At 41.4% G+C, this 20,441-nt stretch overlaps 1 protein-coding gene across 1 annotated transcript in view; it reads left to right on the forward strand.

Moving 5' to 3' along the window:
- The window catches only part of HECA (hdc homolog, cell cycle regulator), a 45,488-nt gene extending 25,722 nt beyond the window's left edge, over positions 1-19,766 (forward strand). The window contains exons 3-5 of the mRNA XM_031935548.1: positions 5,161-6,201; positions 13,343-13,497; positions 15,889-19,766. Of these exons, the coding sequence (XP_031791408.1) occupies positions 5,161-6,201; positions 13,343-13,497; positions 15,889-16,053 (1,361 nt within the window). The 3' untranslated portion in view covers positions 16,054-19,766. The remainder of the gene's footprint in view (positions 1-5,160; positions 6,202-13,342; positions 13,498-15,888) is intronic.
- Positions 19,767-20,441: the final 675 nt, after the last annotated feature.

Genomic DNA, 20,441 nt, shown 5'->3' on the forward strand with positions numbered 1-20,441 from the left:
GTGTGTGTGTGTGTGTGTGTGTGTGTGTGTGTGTGTGTGTGTGTGTGTTGTGTGTTGGAGGGGGGCGGGGGGGCAGTGCTAATGAGGGAGGAAAGTATGTTTGAACCGAGCCTTGAAGGAAATACTGTCCGAGTTTAGAGGCCAACACACCTCGGCAAAAGCATTGTCAGATGTCCTCTGACTATTCCCGAGGCCCACCCTGTTACCCCATTTTGCCTGTCTCCCTGGGAGCCTCGCCCTGCTGGTGTGTAATAGGGTGAGGTGTCTGTTGTGCATATTGCTGGGCATATTTAACATGCTCTTGGCCTTGTATTTATTTTTGAAGCCTACCCGCAAGGCCACATCAAAGTGGCTGACTGTAAACAAGCAGGGCTGGCAAGTTAGAGTGGGGGCTCTTTATACAAGGAAGAGGCTTGCTGGTTAGGAAACAGTGGAGCATGGCTGTGAACATGACAAATACTGTTAAAGGGACAGGGACGGGCACAGCTGTGGTACCTTGTCTGTGTTCCATGCGTGCGCTTCTGTTAGACCATTAGGGCTCTTAGCTCAAGACCTGGCATGTAGGAAGTGCTCAGTATTGGTTAAATGATGTATTTGCTGCTTTTTGAAAAGATACAGAATTTTTCCTCTCTTAATACACCTTTCTTCAATGTGAAAATACTTTTCAAATAAATATCAAGTCAGTCTCAGCATTTACACTTGGAATATTGTGAAAGCAAATGTTAGTTAGATCTTCCTTTGACCTAATTTGATTTTATTGGTCTTGGATTAGTAATATTTGGTTATTGTGGTTACATTTCAGTGACATTCACTTCAAGGCTCTTCATTTGAAGGATCAAGATTAAAAAAACTACACTTAATAATTGACCAATTAACATTTTAAAGGCCTCTAAAAGTCACAGCCCAGGTGACTGGTGAATTTACTCAGTTTCAACCACTCTTCTACTTCTTTTTGGTGTGCTTGAGTACATCCAGGTCTGTCTGTCTAGGATTACAGCTCTCTTTTTCCCTTCTGCTCCTCTTGTCATGTGTGGATTTGGTGAGCCAGTGTCTTTAATGCGACTTCATTCAACACTGGAGTTGTACAAAGCCTGGGCCCAGTGGTGCCAGGAACACTAAGATGAGTAAAAGGCTTCCTTTCCTGAGTTGTCAGCTGGTGAGGATTATGAAGAGGGTCCCCACGATGAGGGACTCAAGTAAGATTGGGGCCAGACCATCGGGGAGGGGAGGGGAAGGGTTGGACTCAGGATCGGGGGCAATCCTGATAAAATTGGTGTGTAGAGAGGTGGGCCTTGAAGCACTAAGAGTGGAGAGGAAGTTTACTAGATGCCAGGTGCTTTCTCAGTACTTCATGTGTATAGTTTTTTTCATTTCATTCTTCTGAACCATTGAAGGTACATTCTGTTGTTTTCTATATTTTATACAGAGGAAACTGACACAAAGAGAAATAACTTGTCCAAGAGCATGCAGCTCATAAATGGTCCTGCCTGAATTCCAACTCAGGCAGTCTGGTTGCGGAGTCTGAACTGTGAATTGCTGTCAGTGGCTGAATGGGATTTGGACAAATGAAGATTAAGGGGAAGCCACGGTGATCAAATATTAATACATAGAGGTAGACAAATTGGTTTAGGGCCATTTTACCAAGGCCCTGGAATCCCACACCTGAAGGGGATAATTGTAACGTATGACAGAACTGATATTTGTACAGGCTTTATGGGTCCACATTGCCACCACCCACTGCTGATTGATTTGGTGGAATGTTGTGTCTGTGGTTCAGTGTGCAGGGATAAGGTTGGGAAGGTTGTTGAGTAGAGGAGTCACATGGTTTGTTCCCTCTCATATGTCTTTAAGCTGTCTTGAGGTTTTGGCCTGCATTCCCTGAGCTCATGAACATGGTTAAGGCTCAGCCTCTGCTGTCTTCTGTCCCTGCCCATGCTCTTTCCCTGCCCTACAGTTACCATTTGGAAAGAGTTTCCTAGAGTCTCCCTGTTTCTGCCTTTTCACCTCACTGTCCACCTCTGCCTGCCCTCTATCATCCCTGAGGAGACAGTGCCCTGGCTCACTGCTCATTTTGGTTGGGACTTTTCAGGCTTATTGCATCCTGTGAGTTCTCAACCAGGGGTGATTTTGCCCCCTAGGGGATACCTGGCAGTGCCTGGAGACACTGAGTGGGGCTGGCTTTTGCGAGATGGACAGTGAGGTTGCTGCTAGGCATCTTACAGGATGGCTCCCACAACAGAGAATGATCCAGCCTAAATGTCTGTAGTGCAGAGGTGGAGAAGCACTGATTTACCTGGTGCTCTGGGACATTTTGCAGTTCTCCATTCTTTATTTTTTTGAAAGGGAGTCTCACTGTGCCACTCAGGCTGGAGTGCAGTGGCGCAGTCTCTACTCACTACAGCCTTCATCTCCCGATTCTCCCACCGCAGCCTCCTGAGTAGCTGGGATTACAGGTGTGTGCCACTATACCCAGCTAATTTTTGTATTTTTAGTAGAGATGGGATTTTACCATGTTGGCCATGCTGGTATTGAGCTCCTGACCTCAGGTGATCCACCTTCCTCGGCTTCCCAAAGTGCTGGGATTACAGGTGTGAGCCACTGCGCTGTCCCCTGACTGCCTGGATGTAATTCTCTCCTGACTTGTTTTTCAGTAAATTCTGAGTTCATTTCTTACCAATCTCTGCAGGGGAATCTTCTCCAGCCTTGGTTCCAGTCCTTGCATCCCAGGATTCTTTTCCCGGCCTCTGGTCTCTGCCCACTCCTCACATTTTTCTTGGGCATCTCATTAGTTCTAGGGATTTGACCCTCATCTGTGGGTGAGTGACTCCACATCTGTATTCACAGCTTTAGCTGTCTTGAACTCCAGTCAAATTCATGTCTTCTCCACCTCCGTGGTGCACAGGCACTTCCAAGTCGGTGGGTCTTAAATAGGGCAGCCCTAAGGCTTCTTCATCCTCCCTGCCCCGCTCCCACATTGCTGTCCAGCAGCATTCTCTCTCTCTCTCTCTGCGTCTTCTCATGCTGCTCCTGAAGCACAGGAACTCATCATTTCTCAACCTGCAGCACCCTCCCTCTGGCCTCCCTACTTCCAGTCCTGTGCCTCACTCTGCCACCGGGGAAGCTTTCTAGAGCAGAACTCTGAGGCTGGGAGTCTGACTTTAGCTTCTGTCATCTATACACATAATCTAAACTGCTTCATGACCAAGCCCAGTGGTTCCCAATTGGGAGAGTAGTACTGCCCCCCAACGGGGCTCTTCGAAAGTGTTACGAACGTTGGGGGTATCATGATGGGGAAGGTGGGGTAGGTGGGCTACAGATACTGAGTGCTCAGGCCCAGTGATGCTTCCTGCAGTGCGCTGGACTGGGCCGTCCAGTGCATTACAGGAAGAGAATTGTCCAGATTACAGGAAGAGGGCACTTAATAATAGTGCCCTCATTAAGAAGTGGTGATGTAGTTTTTAGCTTCTGCTTAGAGGATTAGGAGAGAAATGCTGAGTACTGGTCCTGGAGAGTACTTACTTTGGGGATCAGGAGGCAAAAGAACTGCATGGTATAAAACACTATGGAAATGCAAGCAAGAGTGTAAGGGAGTGATGAATTGTATTGAAAATTGTAGAAATGCCAAGACACAAGTGGGAAAGTCTGTTAGTTGTGTGACTCCCTGAAGCACCCTTCTCATCCCGGCCTGTAAGCCGCACCAGCCCCCGCTCATACAACTGGCAGCCACTCTTTTGGGCCTGTGGCAACAGGTATGCTTCCTTGGTCCTGCACTATGAGACTCTCAGTCTCTCTGTTTGGCCCCATATTTGGTCAGTTTTGCCATCTCTGCCTTAGCCCCTTTCCACCTCTGGCCACCTCATTACACAGCTTTTTTTATAAATAAAAATATCCCAAGCTGTGTCACAGTCAGTTAATGACAAGAACAGCAGCAACTACATTAATAATCCTTTATGTGCAAGGTACTGTGCTAAACTCTATAAGCATTTCTTATTTAATCTTCAGAAAATCTCTATAAGGTAGCTACTATAATTACGCCCATTTAGGGTTGAGGAAATTGAAGATTAAACAGATGAAATAACCAGTTCACTTTTACACAGCTAGTGTCCCATGGAACTGGGACTTACACATGCATGTCCTTTTATTTCTCATTTTAAAAAAACAGATTTTATTTTTTAGAGCAGATTTAAGTTCACAGGAAAACTGGAAGTATAGAGTGTTCCCATACACCTCCTGCCCTCCTCCAGCCTCCCCCTCTATGAACACAGAATGGTACATATGTTATAATCGATGAACCTACATTGACACATCATTGTCACTTAATTTCATAATTGACATTAGGGTTCCCTTTTGGTGTTGTACATCCTATGGATTTTGACAAATGTATAATGACATGTATCTGCCATTATAGTATCAGGAATAGATTCACTGCCCTAAAAATCCTCTGTGTTTCACTTGCTCATCCCCCACCCCCCGTGGCAACCACTTTTTTTTTTTTTTTTTCACTGACTCTATCATGTCTTTTTGACATTTTAGAAATAAATTCTAAGTTCGGATGTTCAGTTATCATTGAATAGCTATAAGGAATCAGTGGAGTTCCCATATCCATGAATCACGTTTATTTCTTAAGAATTGGGTTAGTCCATTTTACTTTCTGTCCTTTCTGGGAACCAGCTTGGCTGTTTGCACCATGTGTGGGACATGTACTTAAGATAGAGTACAACTATGTTATTCCCACTTCCTGTCCTGATAGCTTTGGAAGAATTCTGGTTTTTTCCTTCACAGCCTGTCTTTGTAATTTTGTTTAAACCAACAAATTAGTTTGATCCAATATCCCTGACATTAGGTGTCAGACCACCTTAGATGAGAAATGGGCATGAGTTCGTCTATGTTTCAGCATCTTTCTGGTATTCAGGACAGCCTAAAGGTCGGGATGAAGGGCTTTGAAGGCCCTTTTTAGAGATTCCACCGGACTGGTTGATTAAGTAGCTTCATCGTATTATTCCTTGGTTCACTGGAGTGATTCATCTTTAAAGGAACCCTGGAACTGCCTTTCATTATATTCATGTATTAGAAAAACCTTGCACCATACTGTTGCAAGTACAGGTTGAGTATCCCTAATCCAAAAACCTGAAATCTGTTCTCTCTCTATTTCTCCCCCAGAAGCCCCATGTGCCACTCCCTTGATCTGCAGCTTCGGGAGGCCTGTGGACCTGGAGAAGGACGACTACCAGAAGGTGGTGTGCAACAACGAACACTGCCCCTGCAGCACCTGGATGCACCTGCAGTGCTTCTACGAGTGGGAGAGCAGCATCCTCGTCCAGTTCAACTGCATCGGCCGTGCGCGCAGCTGGAACGAGAAGCAGTGCCGCCAGAACATGTGGACAAAGAAGGGCTACGACCTGGCCTTCCGCTTCTGTTCCTGCCGCTGTGGCCAGGGCCACTTGAAGAAGGACACAGACTGGTACCAGGTGAAGCGGATGCAGGACGAGAAAAAGAAGAAGTCTGGCTCCGAGAAGAACACAGGGAGGCCCCCTGGTGAGGCGGCGGAGGAGGCAAAAAAGTGCAGGCCGCCAAATAAGCCCCAGAAAGGCCCGAGCCACGACCTCCCCCGCCGGCATTCCATGGACCGGCAGAACTCCCAGGAGAAGGCAGTGAGTGCCGCGGCCTACGGTGCCCGCTCCCCCGGTGGCTCCCCGGGCCAGTCCCCACCCACGGGCTACTCCATCCTCTCTCCCGCCCACTTCAGCGGCCCCCGCTCCTCCAGATACCTCGGGGAGTTCTTAAAGAACGCCATCCATCTGGAGCCTCACAAGAAGGCCATGGCCGGGGGCCATGTGTTCAGAAATGCCCACTTTGATTACAGCCCTGCGGGGTTGTCAGTTCACAGGGGGGGACACTTCGACACCCCCGTGCAGTTCCTTCGGCGGCTGGACCTCTCCGAGCTCCTCACTCACATCCCCAGGCATAAGCTGAACACTTTCCACGTGCGCATGGAAGACGATGCCCAAGTGGGCCAGGGGGAGGACTTGCGGAAGTTCATTCTGGCCGCGCTCAGTGCCAGCCACAGAAATGTAGTAAACTGTGCCCTGTGCCACCGGGCGCTCCCGGTGTTCGAACAATTCCCACTGGTGGATGGAACTCTGTTCCTAAGCCCGTCGAGACATGATGAGATCGAATATGATGTTCCTTGTCACCTTCAAGGTATAGGTGTTAATTCACCTTGCCTGCTTTCTGTTTGTTAAAAACCAAACAGCAAACAAGACGGATTGCTCTATTTTGGCTTAGTTTTCACCAATGTTGTTTCTTTGTTCTAGTCAGGTGCTAGGTAACATTTGAATATTTCAGCTTCACCCAGTGATGCGGTGAATTTTTACTCTGATGTTGCAGTACCAAGTACAGTTGTCCTAGTGGATAATTTTGTGTGTGTGTTCTGTCATTTGAAGAGAGGATAGCTGGCGTGTGGTTTTGCATAACGGGGAAGGAAGTTAGTGGAGTTGTTGCATATTTGTCACTTACTGTAAACCTGTTTAATGGGTCCAACTAGCCGTGCATCCTCTTTGATCCTTATAACAATGAGGAAAAGCAGTGGTCAGAAAAGGGCCAAGGTGTTTTTAGATTAGTTGAATTAATTTTGAAGTTTATGAAAGATGAGACTGTCTTGATAGCAGCAAAAGGTAAACAGGATTATTGAAAGCTCAGGCATTAGCCTGGTGGTGGTGGATGGAGGGAGGGGCGATGGGGAAGCTTATTATTCCTATGGATGACATGTAAGGACTTAGTACGTTTCAGCCATAAATTGAATAACATGAGGTTGGTTAGTATAAGAAATCTGTCAGTTCATGTACAACTACTGAATTTCCATAAAGGTGAGACGCATCACATATAACATGTTTATACTTTAAATGTGTGCTAAAAAGCTTGTTGTAAAAATGATATATCCCCATCTGTCTCCTTCCCGCCAACCCTGCTGTGTCAGTACCCAGACAAACATTTTCAAACCTTAGCTTATGCTTCAAGTTTTTAACATCATGATTGTAAATACTGCTGTCTTCATTCTCCAGTTTTACCTATTATCTGTTTATTGACTGGCTTTGAAGGTGGATGACTGTGCATCCCCTCCTCTTTCCTCCCAGCATGAGATACCACAATTCTTGGTTAAATCCTTAATGTTTACTAACGTGAATATATATTTAATATTGAGCCAAGAAGTATGGGGTTTTTTCTTATTATATAGTACCGTATATTCTAGGACTCGTTTTGTTTTTATTAGGGTTAATTGATTATTTTCATTTGCATAGTTTTTTTTTTTTTTTTTAATGGCTAGTTCTCACTCTCCAGCAGCTTTATAAACCATCTTTCAGAAACATTTCCACATACCTGTCAGATTTTTTTGGAAAAAAAAATTTTGCCCCTGAAAATACCCCTCATGGAGACTCTTACCCTCCTGCTTCTACCTGTCCTGGTGCACTCAGGACCTGATGCACCACGTAGCTGTCCTTCTAGGAATGCCTTCATTTCTGTCCTATTTTTTAAAATCTTGTTTCCTAGATCTCAGTATTTTATTTTTTCTCGGTTTATTCTCTCAGCTTTTAGGAAACATCCCCCAGGAGCTTTTTGAGAAAGGGAATAGGTGATTTGAGACTTTGAACATCTGAGAATATCTTGATTTTATCTTCACTCTCCATTGCTATTTAGCTGGCTGTAGTCTTGTAAGTTATATATATTTTCTCCTCAGAATTTTGAAGACATTTCTTTACTGTCTCCCATCTTACAATGTCATTATTTTGAGAGGTCTGATGTTACTCTTACTCCTGTCTTTGCCTCCATCTCCACCCCTCCATGAAGGTTTTAAGATTTTCTTCATATATCCCTAATGTTCTGAAATTTCACAATATGCTGGTCTTTTACATAGTTTTCTCTGTTTCTTGTGCTTTCTGCACTCTCTTGGCCCTTTGGCTCTATACACTTACCATCTTCCATTTGGAGAAATTTGTTTTTGTATTATTTCTTTGATAATTTCCTCTACCCTATTTTCACTTTTAAAAAATTCTGTGAAACTCTGTATTAATCAGATATTAGACCCCTGAGATTATCTTTTGTTGGAGTGGAGAACTCCTTTATTTTATATATAATAAAGGATATATAATAAATGTATACATGGCCCTGTTCATCTCTTTTTTCTGCTTTATGGAAAATTTCCTTGACTTTTTATTTTGGTGTTTTTACGGAGTTTAAAATTTTCTGTTCTTACATTTTTAATTTCCAAGAGCTCCTTTTAATAGCATGCTCTTCTTGTTTCATGTATGTAATTTCCTGTGCTACCTTTCTGAGCAAGGAAAGGGGGCTGAAATGGCAGAGAGTAGTCTCTTTCATTTTGAGAATTGTAACTAACTTTACCCTATATCTTTTAGCATTTGTTATAAAGCAGAACATTCCAAAACTTAGTGGTTTAAAAGGATAATTTAATGACTTCTCACAATTCTGTGGGTGGATTGATTAGGACAGTTAGGTTGGCTTAGGGGGCCTCAGCCGGAATGGCTTGTCTTATGTTCCATATAGTTTCATCTTCCAATAGGCTAGCTTGGACTTTTTCACATGGTGCTCTCAGGATAGCATTCAAGAGATATGAGTGGAAGCTGCAGAGTCTGTCTCTAGAGGCTTAAGCTTGGAACTGAGTAACATCACTCCTGTCACATTTTGTTCATCAGCATAAGTCCTAAGTCTAGCCCAGGTTCAGATGATGCTGAAATACTCTGCTTTTTGATGGAAAGTGCTGCATAGAATTTATGGTTGTTTGTAATTTATTGCTCCCTATGATCTCCCTACAAACTCCCCAGTGCTTGTCCAGTTTCAGAGCTTAACCATTTACTATCCCTCAGTCCACTTTCTGACTTCATATAGTTTGATTCAGGGTTGAAATAACTTCATTGTTTCATGATGGAGTTTGTGTTTTTGTTTTTTTTATCCTGTTTGGGGGTAATTTTAGAGGGAAGTGGATGGAAACACCTTTATTTCTCCATCATAAAACTTGAAATGTTTTTTATGAAGATGAATATGGGTACAGCATATATGAGAATAGTAGTGTTCTTTTTCTATCTGTGATGGACAAATTATTTTCATGTAATCCATTCATCAGTTGATCGAACTTACGGATTTCACACATTCTGGGTACTATCAGTTCTTGCTTGTCATCAATTTATAATCTTAGGATAAGATGCTTTTATAAAATGTAACTTACCAGGCTTCAAGTTCTAGTATCACACCTGGATATGATGTACATTAAGTATCCTTTAATTTCCAGAGGAAGGGACTCCTTTGGCTTGGTTCATAAAAAGAGGCAGCATGAATGCTGATGTCAGAAGGTGGGCTGGATCTTGGTAATCAGAGGGTCTACCCAGGTCAGGTGTTTGTTGATGAGGAGGGAGTGCCTGCAAGCAAAGGAAGGGTGGTTAAAAAGAAGAAGGGCAGGTTGTGATCAGGAGATAGGGAGAGGACTGGTTGGAGCCAAGGGTGTTCTAGAGTGGGAAAGGAGTAAGATAGGGAGAGAATAGATTGCAGAAGTACTTTCAAGCCATAATAAAGAGCTTTGTTATATGTTCTTTATGAATGTGAATGGACAGGTTTTCAATGTTTTTTTAAAGCAGGCAGTCACGTGGAGGAAAGGGACAGGAAAGGGGTTTGAAAGCGGTGGGATCTACAGACAGAGTTGAGACTTTGTAGTCTAGATGCAAGGATATAAAAGAATGCTAAGGTGTGGACAGAATGGAAGGGAGGGGATATTGTCAAGAGGTTATTTTAAAGAAAAATTACATTTTGTGAATTCAGAAACAAAATTCACATTGTTTCTAGACCAGATAAATGGTGGAAGAGTAGAGAAAGGAGATGGGTAGGTAAAGGTGGGGAAAAGGCCTGGTTTTGGGGGCAGAAGATGAGGTTGGTGAGTGTTGGGTTTGAAGGGATGTTGGGACTTTTGTGTGGCGATGTCTAGCAGACACGGTTAAAAATAAGCATTTGAGTTGAGCACTGGGGAGTTTGTAACAGTGGCGGTTAAAATTCTAAGGGTGGAAGAGCTCTTGGATAGGAAGAAAAGAGAAAGAAAAGGAAGGAGGATATGATAAACCCATGACCAAATCTTGAGGGTACTTTGCAAGGAGCAGATGAAGAAAGAGGTAAAAATTAGGCCTGAGTACTTGTGTGTGTGTATATACACATCAAAACATAGACATACCTAAATAGATAATGCGCACATTAGATGTGCACCACAAAGATACTGAGAAGTTGAACATTTGATATAAAACCTGAAGATCAGGGTGTTTAATTATTACCAGAGAAGTCATCATTGCCTTGACCACATGTTGGCATTTTTATTGCCACATCTTTGCGAAATCCATGCCATCTTATTTGTAGTAAGAAAATGTAAATCATGTCTTTAATCACCAATTACTGACCATGCATTCTTCCATTTTCCTTTCCTTTCCTCCCCTCCCCTCCCCTGCCCTCCTCTGTTTTCCCTTCCCTTCCCTCTCCCTTCTCCCTTCTCCCTTCTCCCTTCTCTCTTCTCTCTTTTTTTTTTTTTCTTTTTTTTTTTTTTCTTTTCTATCTCACTCTGTCACCCTGGCTGGAAAGCAGCAGAGTGATCATAGCTACTGCAGCCTTGGACTGCTCAGCTCAAGCAGTGCTCCTGCCCAGCTTCTCCAGTAGCTAGGACTACAGGCTCAAGCCACCACACTTGGCTTATTTAATTTTTTTAAACTTTGTTGTTGTTGTTGTTGTTTTGTTTTGTGACGGAGTTTCGCTTTTGTTGCCCAGGCTGGAGTGCAATCCTGCGATCTCGGCTCACTGCAGCCTCTGCCTCTGGGTTCAAGTGATTCTCCTGCCTCAGCCTCATGAGTAGCTGGGACTACAGGCGCCTGCCACCACACCCAGCTAATTTTTTTGTATTTTTAGTAGAGACGGGGTTTCACCATGTTGGCCAGGCTGATCTAAACTCCTGACCTCTGGTGATCCACCCGCCTTGGCCTCCCAAGGCCAAGGCCAAGGCTGGGATTACAGGCGTGAGCCACTGTGCCCAGCCTTAAACTTTTTTAAGAGATGGGGTCTCACTGTATTATTGCCCAGGCTGGTCTTGAACTCCTGGCCTCAAACGATCATCCCATTTCAGCCTCCCAAAGTGCATCTCTGTGGTCAGGACAATGTTTAGTAGAACTGAAACGTGTTTTTAAAAGCATTTTCAACTCCAATAGAACGGCCGCACTACACTGCAGGCCACAGGATTGCATAGCGTGCAGGGCTGACACAGTGCTGCAGTACTTGCTGTGTCCAGTGGCCCTCTCTGGATTATTACTCCCTCGCCCTGCGCTTTACCCCTCACTGCCTTCCCCGGACTCTGTCTCTGGACTTTGTTTGCTCTCTTTTCCTCTGAAGATAGGTTTTGTTTAGCTTTAATAATTTATTAAGATTGATCTAATTAAGAAGTTCTTATTGGGCTTCTTTACCACCTTGAACCACATGTGATTGTTCTCCAGAGAATCGGCTTTTTGTTTAAATTCACAAAGGGTTTAGAAATTCAAAATTCTCTGTAGTCAGGACAATGTTTAGTAGAACTGAAACAAATCTAGACTGAGTCCAGACCAAGTGTTCCTGTGAGTTTACCTCTAGGTTATGGATCCAAGAGACATGGATCAGTCTGGACTTGCTACTTAATTATCTCATGAACTTGGGCAAGCTGCCCAGCTTCTAAGCCTCACTTCCTACTCTCGGAAGTGGGAGCAACAGTAATGCCTATTTTGTAATGTTGCTGTTAGGGTTAAATGAAATGATTCACATGGAGCTGGTAGCATAGTGCCATACCCTCGGTTAACTCTTAGTAAAAATTACTCTGTCTTCATCATTATGGTCATTGTTAGCAACACCTGACTTCTGTGTCTAAGGCTGCCCTTACCCTTCTTAGCTGTGACCTCTGTACCTGTGAATGTTTGGGAATTGCATTGAGTAAGCAGGATGGAGAGTGCAAATGAAGTTGTTTCCAGTGGCTCCTGGATCCTTGAATGGACTTCCTAACATGCCTCAAGGCTAGAGTAGATGTGGCATGTGAGACCCTTTTATTTTCAATGCCACAGAGCAGAGGTGGGCGGCATTTCAAGAAGTTCTTGTCATCCTTCCCCTTTTGGGCATAAAGGCCCCCAAAGTTATGCTGTCTTTGGCTGTTAACATGCCCCATCCATTTACCCAACATAACATTTATAAAGTGCTTTCCACATCCCAGACATCGTGATAGTCACTGAGTCTACAAGGTTGAATAAGACATGGTCCTTGCACTGAAGGAAGAAGGGGGTCATGCAAGCAAATGCAAACGAAGGGCTCCCCCTAAGTACTGTTGATGGAACATATATACCTTTCCATTGGGTAGGGAGCAGGTTGGTCCTTACTGCTGAGTGCTGAAGACCCATAGTCTGACTGATGGCAGTGAGCAGCACATTCTGAATATGAGGCCACTTAGGATTATGTGTTCTCCTGATGGTAGTTTTTTTATGTGGGGAAGCGCCCTGGGTCCCACACAGAGAGCAGAAATGTTGCTGTTACATGTTCCCTGGGCAGATTCTGGGCATTCTGACTCTTCCCTAATTATTTAAACTGTGATGCTTCCATATACACTAGGATGACATCTTTCCTTTATAAACATTAAGATGTTATCAAATAATGGAGGGAGATCATGTTGTAACTTTTAAGAGCTCAGTGAATAGGACGTTGAACTTCTTTTAAAAAATTACAAGAAAGATACAATTCTGGTTCCTAAATTAGATGTAGTGATGGCTGAGCATTTTGAGAACAAGGATAGTTAACATAGTAATTTTGGTTGTGGTGTAATTCTGGGCTATCAGTCCCCAAGACAGACTTGATTTTTATGATGGGACTTGTCAGGGGGTGAGAGCTTGTAACAAGACCAATGTTATTGGTTAAGTCTCTATATGCTAAACATAAAGTTTTGAGCAGGAAGTCCTGCATAAATACAGTACAGGCTGGTTTTGAGTATATGTGGCTTTTGTTACTTGAATTTGGATGGACCCATTATGTAAGTCCAGCAGCACCTTTTGGAAAAGCAAATTGAAGCCAAGTTTTTAATATGCTTGAACTTAAAATACATGTTTTATTGACAATAACTAGTAGTTCATCATTATCCTGAAAGGACAGCTTGTGTACTAAATACTGATTTTTCTTTTTATATTTATCCAAAAGATAAAATCTTTGCTTATAATTGGTAGATGAAACATTTTTTATCACCTTGGAGATGAAACGTGATTTCCATGATGGCCACTCAGAGCCTTGTGTCTTCTGTGCACAGGGAGACTCATGCACCTGTATGCGGTGTGCGTGGACTGCCTGGAAGGGGTTCACAAGATCATCTGCATCAAGTGTAAGTCACGGTGGGATGGCAGCTGGCACCAGCTGGGCACTATGTACACCTACGACATCCTGGCTGCCTCTCCATGTTGTCAGGTAGGTATTGAACACACTGAGGGAGCAGTGGGTGATACTAGGCTTCTGTCCCCAAGTGAATGTAGGGAAGATGCTTCTGGCAATAAAGAAGAAATTCAGTCTAGCAATGATGGCTGAGTTACTACTTGTAATGTAGTCATTTAGTGGAATACTATGCGGTCATTAGAAGGGATAGTATAGAATAATATATAATTATGTGGGAAGCATTTCCAGTATATTAGGTCAAAAGAACAGGTTATAAAATGGCATAATAATATGCTTACATTTGTAAGTAAGTGAGCATGAAAAGGGAATTGCTAACCTGTTACCAGATGGTCTCAGAGGTAGGAGGCTGAAAGATGCCTTTAGTTCTCTTTTTCCTTGAGTATATTTTCTAAGATTCTGTATGATTAGCTTATACTAAATTTATAATAGAAAAAAAGTTACTTAAAAGGAAGAAAGTCACTTTCTTAAATAGACAGGATTTTCTTGTCGTTTTCTTTCTGTGGGATAGCACAGTTATCTAGGAATTGCCTGTCTTGTAAGGTGTTTGAGGTTATAATCCTTAAAGCACTACTAAAAGGAGGCATTGTCTCATGCTATGAGAACATCTGAAATTTAGCTGTCATCAGAAAAAGAGGGAGGTATTCACATATGAAAACACAAATAACCTATAGAATCACAGGAGACAAAATCCTTGGAAATATCTTGCTTTATTTCCAAGTGCTTGGGGAAGAAAATAGCTTGTTATATAATTCCTTGATACTATCATGGGCAGGAGAGAAATTTTTCTTTGCTCTAAAGTGTTCCAGCCTGGTTTTGTAGTGCAAATAGCTGATATATACTTTATTAGTTACTGTATAGTTTTATGTCTTTAGCATTATGGCTTGATTTTTGTAAAGAGAATATCTTTACTGTTATCAGTAGTTATTCACTATAGCATTTTATGATAGTTATTATGCCTTGATGCCAGCTCATGAGAGAAACCAGAGGACGTAGCTCCCCTCTGCACACACAGCGTGGAGGATTATCTTTTAAATTAAAGAAATAAGGAAGCGAAAGAACGTTTGAGCCTGTTAACTCAGAAGATTAGCACTGGAAAGGACCTGGGATCTAGACCAACCTCCTTATTGCCTCATACAATGGAGGCCTACAGACTTGGGATGTTTTACCCAGGTCTACATACGTTGTGTCACAGCCATGACTGCACCGTGTGACTCCTGTTCTGGTGTTCTTTCTGATACACCATTGAAAGGCAATGAGATTATTTCCATGTCTTTAGGAAGGAAAACAGAACAGCATCCTGCCACACCCAGCCTCTTGGTATTCACCATGCCCTGTATTTCTTCCTTAAAACAATTGAAGCCCAGACCTTTCTTTTCTGGCACCCTACTGAAATGGAAAATATGTTCGATTACTATTCATTTTAAAAAAATCTGTGAGGATACAAGTGTTAGACGCTGCTAATGAATCAAGAGAAGTCTTCAATAAGATGTAGCCAAAAATAGGCAATAATTGATTCTTAGAAAGGCATAACAGGGTGAAGACAGGTTTGCTCAGAATCACACTTTTAATCAGAGAGATTACATAGTTAAAAGAGTGTTTATCTCAGGTTACAGAAAAGTAGTTCCTGCAGTGGTTGAGGATCAGCAGGCTGCTTTGGTTCACTCTAGCCTTGCTGCTTTCTAAGTGTGGTCTTGGGCATGGTGCTTTATCACATGTGCCTCAGTTGCATTATCTAAAAGTCAGCTAATACTACCTACCTCCCAGGAGTATTTTGAGAACAAGTTGAGATTATACTTTTTAAGTACGTTCTTAAAATGAGTCTAAATTTAGTCTGTTTTATTTATAATTTCTGGTTATTCACTTCAGTCCTGGACCCATTGCTGAAAGGTTCCAGGACTGTGCTGTTAAGGAGAGGCTAGGCATGAGTGAAGATGCAGGGTGCTGGGAACTCCAGAAGCCTCAGACCAGCACCGCACTTCCTGGATTGCTAATTTTACTTGAGTATCTTGGGAAATTTTATTTTTACATCAAAGAAAATGCAAGTTTTATATAGAGTAGAATGAAAAATGAAATTTCAAAGACGTTTCGTGGAGGTTTGGGTGAGGGAAGTCAGCTTCAGCCACTGTCTTAAAATCCAGGGGGAGGGGTTTCTGATAGTTAGGGAACTTCAGTTAGGCAGTACTGGTTTAGAATTTTCTTCTCATAAGTAGGTGAAACAACTAGCAGTGCTGCATATCAGGAGAGAAGTTGGGAGTCTTTCAGGCATACCCTCTTTCCCTGTTTTTGGTAATAAAAGGGATCCTTTACGAAGCCCTTGATCAGTTTCCCAGCATTTTGGTTTGGATGGCTTTGACAAGTGTTGGGTAGTGGAGGGGTGTTGTGGCTGATGGTGTCTGTTTCCCCCAGGCCCGCCTGAACTGTAAACACTGTGGGAAGCCGGTGATCGACGTGAGGATCGGAATGCAGTACTTCTCAGAATATAGCAATGTCCAGCAGTGTCCACACTGTGGGAACCTGGACTACCACTTCGTGAAGCCATTTTCCTCCTTCAAAGTTCTTGAAGCTTATTGATGAAAGCTTTGCTTTAGTAATAGCTATTTTATTGATATTATTACTTTATTACATATCTTTTATAGGGAAACATTCTGTGACATTAATTTCTTTTCTAATTTAAAGGAGAGTTACTTTGTTGTATGTGTGCCACTGAAATAGGGGCTGCCCTTGCCCTGTCTTGATTCCCGAGTGTTAGTCTGTGGTTTTGACCAGAGCCCAGATGGGTAATCCTGTGCATTTGGGTCGGGGTTCACTCTTACCAAGAGTCTTTGATGCAGCTTTAAGATGGTGGGGAGGATGGGGTGAATTTAGGAAAGGAATTTATGGTTATAAACTAAGAGCTTGATAGGGGTTGGAAGGAAAGTCTTACTAAAATGTTAACTTTCTAAAAACCTTCTTTTAGATCTTCCTTGGGCCTTTGGAAAAACATGTGACAAGTGAATGTAAGTCTGTGCCTGGAGAGCTAATAGTGCATTAGTCCATCTCAGCCTAGTGTTTAGCACACATGGGCAGGCAGTTTACTCACACTGACAGGTGATCTGAAAGTGGCACAAGTGCTGTTTCTATCGCTATTGTAATTTGCCAATTCATTTTTCGTGCTGAAAATAATATCCAAATTGTAAGACATATGAAAGATACTAGTGTTGCAAATTATGTTTAGGTAAACTGACCTATAACAGAATATGTGAAATGAATTTGGAAATAATGCAAGAAGGCAGAACTCAAATCATTTGAATTGTGTCTTTGAAGTTGGTAAAATAGCTCTTAAGGAGAACCCATGAATAACATGATTTGGGCAGTGATGATTTATTACAGGTTGCACTGTTGAAGTGTCATTTGGTGTCATATTCTTCTCACAGGTAAATCAGCCACAGAACCTAACTGGTGAGCTTCAGAACCAATAATTGCCACACTTATTGTCCTCAAAATTACTTATGGCCATGTTTAACCCATTCAGTTCTGAGTTTCCAAAATCAAAGATTTGACCTTAAAAGGAAGGGAAAAAAAAGTATGAAAAGATGATGAAGAAAATAATTTTACTATTTCTTTTTTAAGTATGTTTTGGAAAATCAATGATTGTAATGCATAGCAGTACGTTTGAAAAATAGACCATTCTAAAAAGTCCATGATACCTTACTATTGATGAAAAAAGATGATCATATATATAGAACTTGATTAGTCAGAGCATTGGGCATTCCAAAATACAGCCTTTGGTTCAGTAGATTTTAATGCTTTAAATAGACTGACATCCTATACCCTTATAGAATTGGAATATGATTTCTCAAAAGTTAATTTCATAATTTCATGTATGATGTGCATATATGCTAAAAATGCTGAAAATCATTTTATGAATAGCCAAATTTGGGGTTGATGTGAACATTTTATATTATTCATTTGGTTTATACCTTTTTTTTTTTCCTGTGTGTTTTTTCTTTTCAGAAGTATTTAGGCAATACTGCAAGTGAGTTTCAGCTCTTTTTTTTTTTTTTCTTTTTTTGAGATGGAGTCTCGGTCTGTCACCCAGGCTGGAGTGTGGTAGTGCGATCTCGGCTCACTGCAACCTCTGCCTCCCAGGTTCAAGCAGTTCTCCTGCCTCAGCCTCCCGAGTAGCTGGGACTACAGGCACATGCCACGACCCTCGGCTAATTTTTTGTATTTTTAGCAGAGACAGGGTTTCACCATGTTAGCTAGGATGGTCTAGATCTCCTAACCTTGTGGTCCACCCGCCTCGGCCTCCCAAAGTGCTGGGATTACAGGCGTGAGCCACCGCGCCCGGCTGAGTTTCAGTTCTATATGAAGTATTTGATGTTGTGTTTGAAGCAATGCAGCATTAAAGAACCAATGTTATTGACTAATAGTTTTTATCTTTCGGTTTGGATGATTTGGTTTGCTGCATCTAGGTTAGTGTTTGATCATCTGAAAAAACTTTTCAGTGGGAAGAAATGCATAAAATGCCTATAAGAGGTAGAAAGTCATTGAACTGACAGTGTTTGATGCAACTAAAGGAGGAGGATTGTAAGACATAGCTTTCTGCAAACTTGTCTTTAATGCACAAAGCTGTAGTGGTGAATTAACTATTTCCTTATTGATTCTCTCATGTACCCAGATGCAAAAAGTGCTAAGTTTCTCTTGTCCTCGTAATACCATTTGGATTTTATTTCTGAATTTAAATAGTAAAATATTGATGATGCTGATCTTTAACCCACCTAAAATTTTATAGTGAAACCTGCTTTATATTGTTTTTCTGAAGCTTACAATTGACCTATACATTGCATTCAGCAAGCTCCTGAATTTAGAACTACTGTCGGTGTAGTGTATGCTGTGTTCCATGTTGCCTTTTTAGATGGTTTTCTACCCCCTGAACAATAAACAGGATGAGATTTTACTGTAATTGGATAAAGTTTACTCTTGGACATTATTTCAATGCTAAATTAAGGATTCTATGGATGTCTTCAGTTACTTATAGAGAAAATAATGAAAGCATGAAGCATATCTGAGAATATCTTTCGCCTTTAAGGCGATTCATTCTTGTCTAGAGGGAAAATTTGGTTGATTTGGGAATAAAATATAATCGAGTCTTCAACACCATGAAGATAAATCTTATTTTGGAAATCTACTGACCTTAATACCCCAGGCTTGCCCTGAATACTTTGATTGGAATTGGAATATATCAAAAAAGGTTATTATTTTTGTTGTAGTTAGGATACTAAAAGAATATTAGTTACCCAAGAGATCCAATTTCTGTTTTTCTGATGAATAGTGTTCAGTAAAATGAAGCAGTCTGAAGAGTGACTAATAATTTCAAAGTGTTTTTTCGTCTACTCTCAATATTTTTTAATTATTTATTTTTAAGAGTTTTATACCTTGAACAAATACAGTGATCTGCTTTAGTTTAGTGAGAGTACAATTTCTGATTGATTGTTTTCTCTTCAGGCCATCTCACCTCTTCATTCTCTTGTTACATTTGAAGCAGTTGATATAATGGGTTTATACTTTAAAAGAGATACGGTGCCATGAAGTTGGGGAGTTGGGTGAATTTTCCTATTCTAGTTACAGAGGAGCTTTCCTCAAATGCCCTTTAACTTCTAGGTTTTGTGAAAGAAGTTCATTTTCTGAGTAAAAGTTATTTTCATATATGTTGGGGGGAAATTAACTCATCAAAAAAGAATCTTATTAGGTATTTGAACTCTGAAACTAACAGATAAGACTTATATGTACCTTATTAGAGCACCAAAACTAATTTGCTAAAATCTTTTGTTTAGTCCTGCAAGATTGATGCTTAATACACAGTCTGTTCTCCTGTGTCTAGGTCAAGAACTCCAGTTTGCTTTTCTGTTTTGTATCCTGGTAGCAGCTGTTAAGTAACTTTCATTGGAGATTGGGAAGGAAGTGAGGAGAAAGTGTTCTTGTTTAGTGTTTTATTTCCTATAATAGGATGCTGCCTAACCCAGTTCATCTTTATGTCTTGTTCACTAAATATTCCAGGTAATTGAAAGAAAATAAAATGGATGGGCTCCATTAAAACCAGCTCAAAAATAAATTCTTGTCAGTAAAGATTTCTTGTCAAGATGTCTTGGATTGCACTTTTGTTGAGGAAAGACAGTGTAAATAGTTAAAGAATGTTGATAAAATTGAAACATTTGGTTGTGGAATTGTGTGTGGTTTTAGAGGGTTTCTGTTTGTGAAATGTATGTATTAAAAATAATAAAATTCCAGAAACTAACATTGTACTCTGTCTTTAGTTTGTCACTTTATTTTTCATTGGGATTTTTGAGCAGTGGAATTGTCTGGTCAGAAAAGATGAAGAGAAAGCTTTCTGAGGTTTTGATCACTATTCAGATAACCATTTCAAAGTCCCTCCTGCAGCTAATAAAAACTACCAACTTTTTATGTTGCTTACAAGTCATGTATCACATGTAAACTCACTTTGCAATAAAAGCTTTCTGTATGACAAAGTTGATTCTATATGAATAGTCCAAAACTGTTGTTCTGGTTTTAGGGAATTCTATTGGATAGATGGTATAATGTTAAAGATTAGATATACCCCAAGATCAACCACCCATAGCCACATAGCCAAAACTTAAGTCATCCTGATTTCCCTGAAATGCTAGTTCTAATCAAACAAAACAAAATGCAAGGCCTTGTCGGCATGATTTGGTAAAATCAAACTTACTAGCTACAGTAGTCCCCCCTTATCTGCCATTTTCTTCCTGTAGTTTCAGTAACCCATGGTCAACCTTAATGGAAAATTCCAGAAACAATTCACATGGTTTAAATTGTGCACCATTCTGAGTAGCATCATGAAATCTGAAGTCCTGTGCCTCCCTGTCCAGCAGGCAAATCATCCCTTTGTCCAGTGGATCCATGCTGTAGATGTCCCATGCCTATTAGTCACCTCAGAGGCT

Source organism: Piliocolobus tephrosceles, chromosome 5 (assembly GCF_002776525.5).
Source record: "Piliocolobus tephrosceles isolate RC106 chromosome 5, ASM277652v3, whole genome shotgun sequence".
NCBI lineage: Eukaryota > Metazoa > Chordata > Mammalia > Primates > Cercopithecidae > Piliocolobus > Piliocolobus tephrosceles.